A 10,531-nucleotide genomic window follows, 5' to 3' on the forward strand; every position below is an offset into this window, starting at 1 on the left:
TCCTTCATCCCAAAACGACGTCGTTTTTCTTTCTTTCAAAACGACGTCGTTTTTCCCCTCTCTAAAACGACGTCGTTTCCTACCTGATAGAAATTTATTTAATTATTATATTTTTATTTTTATTATTATTTTTTTTTTATTTTTTTTTATTTTTTCTTTCTAGTCTTTTTACTCTCTAGTCCTTACAAGATCAAACGCGATGAACGGTTCAGATTAACGTGAGGTGAATATAAATATTTCGCATCACACTGAACCCGAACCTTAGCCGCCAACCTCCCGTTGGAGAAGAAGAATCAGTCGCGGGAGAATAGAGCCGACCACCGATCGCCACCACACCGGAGCCACATCCGACTGCAAAAAAAATGTAAAAATTCTCCTACCCGCTTAGAATTTGATTCTGACCACCCCCGTGGACAAATAAGAGCAAAAAGGATGGCGGGTGAGCCAAAAATCACGGACGAAGCTCGGTGGAGCCGCGACGGCCAAAGTCCCAAACCCCTCCGACGAGCTCATTTTCTGATTCCCGTTTCACGTGATTTTTTTACCGTTATGTTCATCATTTTATTTTTTACAGGTTGATCGAATAAAACATCCCAACCGCGAAAGTTAGCTGGTGGAACCGCGGCGCCGGAAAAACCCCACCACCGGTAGGTTTTTGTTTTTTGATTTTTTCGGCCAACCGAGATCCCCTAACATATTTTTTCGTAATTAGATGTATAAAGCCAGCCGAAACTAGCCAAATCCGGCCGAAAATAGCCAGGCCGAGGTAAACTGCCGTCGCGGGCTGTGGTGCAATCGCCGAAGCACAGTATTGATGCCATTTCGGAATCCCAAAATTTGCCAGAAAGGATTTTAACACCAATTTTAGTTTTTTTGGGATATTTTTAGGTACGTGAAGCATGTTTTAATCTCCGTAAGAAAATTCAGAAAATCTAGAGATCGCTAATAGGCGCAGTAGAAAGTTTGGTGTTTCCGAAATAAATCGGGTAAGGATCATTCACTATTTTCTACGTTACGAGAAATTGAGACTTAATAATTAATAATTGTATATTTTTATAAAAAAATAGAGAATATTAAAAATAATTACAGCTTATTAGTGGAGCCGGAACCAGTTAATTCATGATCCTTTCGATTTCTTATTTATTTTACTGTATTGCCTATATTTGGTTACTATTATATTATGTGTAACTCAATTGATGATTTTTATGGTCTTTTTGGTTATTTAGTTATTTGTTTTCCCTGCATTATGTGTCAATATTTCGATTATTGGTTATTTGACTGTGTTAAACTATATAGTTGTTTAAGCGAACTATGAGTATAAAATGATATATGGTTATTGCGTGGTTAATTGTTATACTGATGGAAATCTGTATGGGAATGACTTACTAGGTACCCGGGAAAGGGCGGACGGGCTCGGTATATAGGGAACCTTACCGTAAACATATCTCAGTCGGACGGGACTAGGAAGTCCCTTAACCGTAAGGTTTGGAAGATATTGTTCACATTCATACCAGACAAGATATCAAGATGGTGGAATGTTTGGCGCCCATTATCAAACTGGGTATGAGGATGACCGGTTAATTATTTAATTAGATAGTGAGTTCACGAGTAGGAGGACATCTCTATGGACCTCCAAGGGTACCAGTAAGTATAAAATGTAAAATAATCGTTTCTTATTATCTTATATATAATAAATAATAGTGCATGAATATGAATTTTCATAAGTTATTGTTGTAAAGGACTTGTTACACTATATAGAATAAATGGTTTTCTTTATAATAAATGAATTTACATTAAATTAAGAGTTCTATTGATTGTTTTTCTGATTTTTACCAATCTTCATTTTTTCGTATCAGTGATTAGTGTAATATTGTTACTAGGCTAATGTAACTTACCCTTTCATTAACCATTTCAAATAAAGAGAACTAAGATCCAGATCTCGATCAACAAAAAGATTGTGAATAGTTCATCATTCGTACTCTTTTCAAGAGATAGTGAAGGTCATTCTACAATTGTTTAGTTATTTACCTTTTGTTTATTTTTTTATTTTTATTTATTTTTTTAAAATAGACATTTTCGTAATTTTATTGAGCATTCTAAAGTATTGTATAAGAAATGTAAACCCTAATTTTATTATTTCGTTTCCGCATTTAATTTATGACTTTATTTCCATTTAAATTCCAGATCTTTTCATATTCTTAATATAATTAAAAGAATGAAAATAAAATATAAATAAAATCAAACATATAAATCATGTTTAATCTCAAAATGTTAAGGCAAATATAAATCGTATACATAAAAATTTAGAAGAAAAATTTAATTTTGACCTCTGGTTAGTCAAACTCAGTAATTCACGCAGTACATACCATCTATGGAGTCTCTTCTCCTCTGATTCATATCTTTCAATGTTATTGTACCACCATGCACGTAAATGTAAAGCTCTGCATCATTTTCTACCCTTAACATTTTCTTCCAATTCAAAACTCTCACTAGATTCTCCTCTCATATCCCAAATCAAAGCTTTGTTTTCTCTGCAATCTTCTCTGCGTTTCTCTTCTCGGCGCACTCATCATCACGAGTCGCATAACTCCGATTTTAACTCCAACATCAATCTCATCTCACTCTGCTCCACTTCCTCTTCTCTCCTTCAAATCAAACAGTCCCATGGATTCGCCATTCTCAACGGCTTCCTCCCTACCAGTGTCTCCATCTCCGCTTCTCTCATCCTCAGCTACGCCACGTTCGGTAACTCTACAGCTTGTCGCGTCTTGTTCAAACAAGCCCTCCCGTATTGCTGCAACGCTTTCTTATGGAACACCTATATCCGGGCTTTGTCAGTTCTTCGGATTGACGATGAATTTGCTACGTATAATGGAATGGTTAGAATTGGAATTAGGCCTGATGATCATACGTTTGCTTTCCTTCTGAAGGCGTGTGCCGATTCTTTGGAGGTTCAGAAAGGTATGGAGATTCATGGAGGTGTGGTTAAGTTAGGATTTGAGTTTGATGTTTTTGTGGGAAATACCCTTTTGTCCTTCTACGGCCATTGCGGGGAGTTGAGACAGGCTCGGAAGGTGTTCGACGAAATGCGTGAAAGAGATGTTGTGTCTTGGAACACTCTTCTTGGAGTGTTTTCAGTACATGGATTCAGCTTGGAAGCGATTAATTTGTTTTCTGAAATGAATTTGAGATCTGGGTTTAGGCCAAATATGGTGACTCTGGTTAGTCTGTTGCCGGTTTGTGCAGAGCTTGAAGATGAGGTGATGGTGAGGCAAATTCATGGCTATTCTGTGAAAGTTGGTTTGGATCTTCTGTTGATTATTGGGAATTCGCTGGTTGATACATATGGGAAATGTAGGAACTCGAAGGCCTCCAAGCAAGTTTTTGAGGAAATGGCGGAGAGGAATGAGGTTTCTTGGAATACAATGATTAATTCCTTTGCTTACGTGAACTGCAATGAGGATGCCTTGGATATGTTTAGGATGATGATTAAAACAGGAATAAAACCGGATTCAGTCACCATTTCTAGCTTGGTTTCAGTATTGGCTGAATTAGAATGTTTAAATTTTGGGAAGGAGATTCATGGTTTTTGCTTAAGAATGGGTATTGAATCTGACATTTTTGTTGCAAACTCGTTAGTCGATATGTATGCAAAATCAGGTCAATTGAGAGGAGCATCAAATGTTTTTTGCAAGATGGGCATTAAGAATGTTGTTTCTTGGAATGCCATGGTTGCTAATTTTGCTCGAAATGGACTTGAGTTAGACGCTGTAGAACTAGTGAGAGAAATGCAAACTTGTGGAGAAATTCCTGATTCTGTTACCTTGACAAATCTCTTACCGGCTTGTGCTCGAGCAGGACTATTCTGTTCAGGAAAAGAAATTCATGCAAGGATAATACGGATGGGATCTGGAATAGATTTGTTTCTATCCAATGCTCTAATAGATATGTATGCAAAATGTGACTGTTTAAATTTAGCTCGTAGAGTATTTGATATTTCTCTCAGGGATAAAATATCTTATAATTCACTCATAATAAGTTATTCGCAAACTAATAATTGTGCAGAGTCCTTAATTTTATTCTCCAAAATGGGACTCATAGGTATGAAACACGATATGATAACTTTCGTAGGTGTCATTTCAGCCTGTGCAAATCTAGCCGCAATAAAGCAAGGGAAAGAGATCCATGCATTATCAATAAGGAAATATTTTCATACCCATCTCTTTGTTGCTAACTCACTTTTGGACTTTTATACCAAATGTGGACGAATACATCTTGCTACTAAAGTCTTCGACCGGATTGTGAACAAGGATGCAGCATCTTGGAACACTATGATTTTAGGTTATGGAATGCTAGGTGAGTTAGATATTGCAATTAATCTCTTCCAAGCCATGAAGGAGTATGGAGTGAAACCTGATTCTGTTACGTATATAGCGATGTTATCAGCTTGTAGTCATAAGGGGCTGGTTGAGAAGGGGAAACAATACTTCAAGGAAATGAAAGTTGAGAAGATTAAGCAAGCGCAGGTGCACTATGCCTGTATGATTGATCTCCTAGGCCGAGCTGGGCATATGGTAGAAGCCGTGGAGCTCATTAAGAGCATGCCCGTTGCACCTGGTGTTGATATATGGGGTGCATTGCTTGGTGCATGCCGGATTCATGGGAACATCGAACTGGGAAGTTGGGCAGCTGAGAATTTGTTCAAGTTGAAGCCTCAGAATTGTGGGTACTATGTGCTGGTTTCAAACATGTATGCAGAGGCAGGAGAATGGGATGAGGCAAGCAAGGTTAGAGAATTGATGAAGTCAAGAGGGACAAAGAAGAATCCTGGTTGCAGTTGGGTTCAGATCCGGGACCAGGTACATGCTTTTGTAAATGGAGAGAGGATGTTGAAATTGAATAGAGATGCTTGGTTAGCAGACATCTCTTAGATTTTGTTTAATTGACATGAGTTGATTTTGCTGTGCTTGTCATAAATGATTTTCTTTTGTAATTTTCACTTAATTTATCAGAAAATAATGACATTATCTTTATTTTCTAAAAAAGTTGAAGTAAAATTAAGATGCCTTAACACTAAAATTATAGATATATTTTAGACAGTTGATAATTATCACATGCAGAAAAATTCTCCTTTCTGTAACATTTTAAATTAGTCTACATTAAAACAAATACTCCCTTTTATCATAAGAAAACAAAAACTCCCATCAACCTCTAACAACTTAAAAGTAAAACCAGAAGATAGAATCAAATTACTCATCTGCAGATTGGGACATCCAAGAACGGCATGCCTTATGCTGGTAACCTTTATAAAGTGCCGATAGTTCTAACGTCCCAATAAACCTCTGATTAATTCTTATAGTAGCTGGCGATTCACCCTCCTCGAGTCATGACTTTTTTCTTGGATAGCCCTCAAGCACCCCGTAACGGATGAATGCCCACGCCACAATCCACCTAGGAACTGTATACCAAATTAGCATATGAAACATTTACTGCCTATCAGAAAGGGCTTGAAACTTAAATGAATCCACCAATACCTTGAGTATCTGCAATGGCGTAAATATCTAAGACATTCCCATCAAAATTCTGAGAAGGCCGGTCTCGATACTGCTAATTGCTTTAAGAGTGAAAATCTGCGTTTTATCCTCAATTGCCATCTTACTAGGATGGTATATGTAAATATGAGTATTGGTACAAATGATTTACAAGGACTGCTATAAACCAAAAAGAAGAATCTGAAGCAAAATTGTAATACCACTGTACCGGATCCTATCATTGATGACAAACAACAGCAGTGCAGGAGAAATCCCCATCTATAAGCCACATGTTTAGCTCTTTTAGTCTCTTTGCTATAATATCGGAACCTATCTCAGAAGACCAATAAAAAATCTTCTTCCCAGTCCCAGAGGAGGTCTGATTAATACTACTGGTACCAATATTAACAGCGAAGTTTGCCTCATCAATAATTCCGATTTTCACACCCATCTGCTCCAATAACTTTGGCACTACTTGCCCAAACTTTCTACTCTCTGTATTTGATGATACTTTATTCAACATGGTGACGAAATTGTTAAAAAAATCATCAGTCCAAATTTTCTGCATGGAAGATGAACTACGGCTAAAGAAAAGTTCCATGTTCTTCCCAATATAGACGTCTAAGGTGGGAGTGACAGCCTCAAGGAACACATCATTAGCGGCAAAAAGCATGTTACTATTCATAAACCACATATTGTACCTATAATCCATACACTTCTTAATAATATAAGCCTTCACCAAAATCTCCTTCATAAGCTCAGCATTGGAATCTCTAAACCTCGTCAATTTATAAACCTTGGCATCATTGACAAACTGGTCTACATCAATTACAGTGTGTCCCCTTCTTGCAAGGTCAAAGAGTAAGTCAGAATGGGGGCCAAAAAAGATATAATTCTGAGTATTAAGTCTCTCAAAGTGGCAGAGTATATTCCTTGTGACAATCTCTGACACGCCAAATAGACTCACAAACAGAACGGTCTCCTGTCTTTGCACAGACATAAGAACCGTCCCAAGTTCATCTAAATTCCTGACTACTCTTCCAGGATGAACTTCCCTGAAGCAGAAATCATACCATTTGAGATTATTCAATGGCTGCATCTCCAGAAAATTGAAATCGAGAGAAGTTTCATTCAATAATTGGGAGTCTGGCCCAATTGTTTTTCCATAGTTAACACCAGCATCCCTGTGAGAAACACTTAATGCTCTCTCATGCAGAAAATTCGTGTAAATATTAAAGTATCCACGAGAATGAATAAATTTAATAAACCAAGGGGTCCAAATCCTTTCTCCCATCTTTTTGTACCATCCTGTTGTCACCTGAATACAAGTTTCAAATTTATTTCCCAAAGATTAAATACACACACAAGAAAGATTAACGTAGTGAAATGAAATAAATTAAATTACCATGCCTTCAAGAAAAGGCTTCATTCCCTTTGCCTTGTGTTCATCATACCATAATCTGAACTCTTTCCAAGGTTTGGGGAAAAGAAGCTGGCCCCAAGTTCCAACTATTTGGTACAAGAAAAGCCTTGTCCCACTATCTAGCTGTATTTTATTCCCATGTTTACCTGTAGTTGGTAACTTAATGCATTATATGAAACCCAAAGAGGAGGAAATTGAAAAAGCATGATGAAATGTGTTTCTAGATAGTAGATTGAGCATTCCCATTCGCTTTCGATCATTCATTACAAGTGATTATTTACCATAGCATTAGTTATAGATTTTACTGGTCGAACTGGATGCCACTCTGATCCTGTTGATTAAATTTCGGCAGAACATATGGAGCATTTGTGTCTTTTTTATGCTCTCAGCTTAATGTACTTGCATAATAGGGATGTTCATGTATACATAATAGATTGAGTTATTCCAATCCTTAAGTGATGAGTAAAAGTTGACTATTTAACATGATGCATTGTGATCATAAAATCGCTAATAATAAATTTTCCACGCAAAGGGTTCCTATAATTCACAGATTAGCAACTGTGGTTCGTAGTATTATCCTGTAGACAAAAAAAAATTTCCGCAAGAAATCACGAAGTATCAATAACAGGACTGGTGACTGGATCAGCACAATAACAATGGCATCTGCCATCCACAATCTTTCCATTACCGTGATCTAAAACATTACGACTATGGAGCTCAATAAACGTAAATGGCCGATTTAGCTCCACTTCTAATGAACACTACACCTAAAGAATCTTCTTTGTTCTTTCTCTACATTTCCTGATACTCCTGAATATCTAGACACTGCGTAGTTCCATAATCGCTAAATAAAAGCAGATCGAACAAAACAAATCATCTACCTAATGTGATAACTTAAAGACCCCATTAACGAACTGAATGAGAAATGAGATAGTAGTAATTAAAATAATTATAGTAGTAGTAATTAAGGATACCTGGAACGAATCTTGGTCGCTGAAGAGAAGCTCCATAAATGGAGGGACTGAAATTAGAAGAATTATAGTAGTAATTACGGATCACGCTCTTAAGAAACTCGTAATAAAGAGGTGAAACTTGCAGGTCGTCTTCCACCACGAAGGCAAACTCATCTTCGGAGCTCGGCCACCATGCTTCTAGCCACTGCGCTTGCAATCCGGCATTGGAGGTCCGGTAATGCACCACCTTGTCCCCGAACTTCCATTCGAAGCGGTCCACGAATTCCAAGATCCTACGCGACTCCTCAAGCTGATCGTCTTTGGTGGACTGGTCGAGAACAAAATGATCAACGTAGACATGGAGGTGAACTCGATCGGCGCCGTAGCGGGCGGCGGCGAGAGAATGGAGGCAGCGAGAGAGGGAGTGTAAGCGGTTGAATGTGAGGACCTTGACGAGGAAAGTGAAGGTGGAGGGGACAGGATGGGGATTAAGAGGAAAGGTTTGGGAAATGGAGGATTGATCGAAATTAGAAGGCGTGAGGTTGAGAGAAGGAGAACTGGAGTAGAGGAAAAATAGGGCGCATAGGAATAGGAGGAAGACGAATAGAGGTAGCAAGTGCTTCTTCGGCGGACCTACCATCACCATGGAGTTTGCTCTATTACTGGTTTAGGTTAGGATCAGAATCTGGGAATGACGAGAGGAAGAAAGCATTTTGGGGATCAAGATTTACAGCGAGATGAAACACAGTTGATTCAGTTGGCAGAAACAAGATGAGAGTGATGACGCCAATAGTAGCCGGGCGGGCCGGTTCGGGTCGGAGCGGATCGGAGGGCTTGGGTTGGTATAGAATTGAGCATGGGCTGATTAGGCCCGAGCCTGATTAAATTTATTCGTCGAACTTGATCCGACACCGTTTCTATTTATGTTTATTTTTAATATATGGTTTATTAAGTAGTGAAATGTGACATGTATCAATATTGATTAATGTTGGTTTACTTTTAATATATGGTTTATATTTATATTTATTTTTTTAAATAAATAATATTATTTTTTTATTAGTATGTATTTATATATATATATATATATAGTTGTTACACACCATCACGTTTTTCCAATTAAATAATTATTTTTTTAATAAATAAAATTAGTAAAATAAGCATATTTTATTTGACTTGACTAATTAAATCAGTCCATTTCATGAGATTTTATCCTCACATACAACATAATTAAATGTGATTTATTTTTTTAGACTACGATATAAATATAATCTCGTTTTCGTAGGTGGCCAGGCTATCTAAGGAGAAAAATATAATAATATATATATATATATATATATATATATACATACACCCACATTTATATATATGGTCCCGGGCAGCTTGTGTCAGCTGATCTGATTCACATTTCATATTTTTCAGCCGCCCATTCCATCCTCCATATGTTTTTAATACTTCAATTCAACATTATTTTATATGTGTTCAATCTTATATATATATAAATATATATATACACACGCGCTCACACATTCATATAACAATCAAACAGGTTTAAATATTATAATTTTTGTATTTTATTTAAATTTTAAAAATTCAATTTTATTAAATATATACAACTTATTATTTTGTAGTTATATTATGTGTTAAGACTAATAATATTTAAGTTAATTTATTAATAAATTAATAAAAGTACAATATTTAACTTTAACATTATTATTACAATTAATCTATAACAAATTATTGGACCGACTTTTTTTATAAGAAAAATATATATAATATGGTTTTCTATTTACCTTCTAGATTAAGTTATAAAGTAGTCAACTTTTATTAAATCCACTTATATTATAATTTTATTTTAAAGGGATTCAAGACAATTCTCAATTATTTGACCCTTTTGAATTAATTGGTTGTATTTTACATAAAAATTTCAACTTTAGAATTGAAAAAAGTATATATATTTTTAAATTGGAAACTAATATATAGTTATGATGTTGTAATTTTGTATGTACTATAAAAATTTTAAATTTAATATTTTTATGCAATTTTCAAATGATAAATTCGAATTTAAAATTATTTAGATATTAAGTTGTATAATTATTATTACATTATACTCGTTCGTCTTTAATATGTGAGACGTATTAATATTTATTGATATATATTGTATCACGTTTTTACATATCAACATCTCAAATAGATATGATGATCGACAGTTTAATATTATTCTAAATAAGGTTATCATTATAGATTTGTTAATAAAAATTAAGAATATGTTACTTTAATTTAATAAAAAGATTACATAATTTATTTTATTTTTTTATAATTTAAAATAAATTTTCACTATTAATTTTAAAACAAATTTCATGAGAATCCAAACATGCCCTTAAGACGCAGATCTAGCAGAGTCGGAAGAGCAACACGTGGGACCAGTCAAGAAGTTTGAAGTTTAAAGCATAAGCATGCAGCATGACACCCTACAGTGGTATCAGAATCCAATTTTCAATATTATTTTTCTTTAAATAATTTTTTTTTAAAATCTTAATTAATTAATTAAAAAAAAATTAAATTAAATAAAAAAAATAAAAACCCCACTCAAATCACACAGGGCGGCTTTTTCTTTCTTTTTCCCC

At 35.4% G+C, this 10,531-nt stretch overlaps 2 protein-coding genes across 4 annotated transcripts; one reads left to right on the top strand and one right to left on the bottom strand.

Annotated features, from left to right (window-relative positions):
- Positions 1-2,281: 2,281 nt before the first annotated feature.
- On the top strand, positions 2,282-4,960 carry LOC110816903 (pentatricopeptide repeat-containing protein At5g27110-like). Its single transcript, XM_022045251.2, has one exon. The coding sequence runs from the start codon at positions 2,406-2,408 to the stop codon at positions 4,929-4,931; it is 2,526 nt and encodes an 841-aa protein (XP_021900943.2). The 5' UTR covers positions 2,282-2,405; the 3' UTR covers positions 4,932-4,960.
- A 107-nt stretch (positions 4,961-5,067) lies between these two features.
- LOC110817016 (transferring glycosyl group transferase) lies at positions 5,068-8,652 on the bottom strand. Of its 3 annotated transcripts, none has more exons than XR_015818894.1 (4): positions 7,929-8,652; positions 6,937-7,100; positions 5,535-6,849; positions 5,068-5,451 (listed from the first exon to the last, which is right to left on the bottom strand). XR_015818894.1 is itself a non-coding variant. In XM_022045406.2 (3 exons), the coding sequence occupies exons 1-3, from the start codon at positions 8,551-8,553 to the stop codon at positions 5,770-5,772; spliced, it is 1,869 nt and encodes a 622-aa protein (XP_021901098.2). In that variant the 5' UTR covers positions 8,554-8,652; the 3' UTR covers positions 5,068-5,769. The 3 variants fall into 3 exon arrangements, 1 of the variants encoding a protein (XP_021901098.2); XR_015818893.1 differs by having other exon boundaries at positions 5,068-5,458; XM_022045406.2 differs by having other exon boundaries at positions 5,068-6,849.
- Between the last annotated feature and the right edge of the window lie 1,879 nt (positions 8,653-10,531).

Source organism: Carica papaya, chromosome 5 (assembly GCF_054855325.1).
Source record: "Carica papaya isolate Zhongbai chromosome 5, ASM5485532v1, whole genome shotgun sequence".
NCBI classification, from domain to species: Eukaryota; Viridiplantae; Streptophyta; class Magnoliopsida; order Brassicales; family Caricaceae; genus Carica; species Carica papaya.

Coding starts and splice junctions, on each gene's coding strand:
- LOC110816903 (XM_022045251.2), top strand. CDS start 2,406: ATGTTATTGTACCACCATGCACGTAAATGTAAAGCTCTGCATCATTTT.
- LOC110817016 (XM_022045406.2), bottom strand. CDS start 8,553: ATGGTGATGGTAGGTCCGCCGAAGAAGCACTTGCTACCTCTATTCGTC. Junction 7,101..7,928: donor GCGACCAAGATTCGTTCCAG/GTATCCTTAATT, acceptor TACCAACTACAG/GTAAACATGGGAATAAAATA. Junction 6,850..6,936: donor AGCCTTTTCTTGAAGGCATG/GTAATTTAATTT, acceptor ACTTGTATTCAG/GTGACAACAGGATGGTACAA.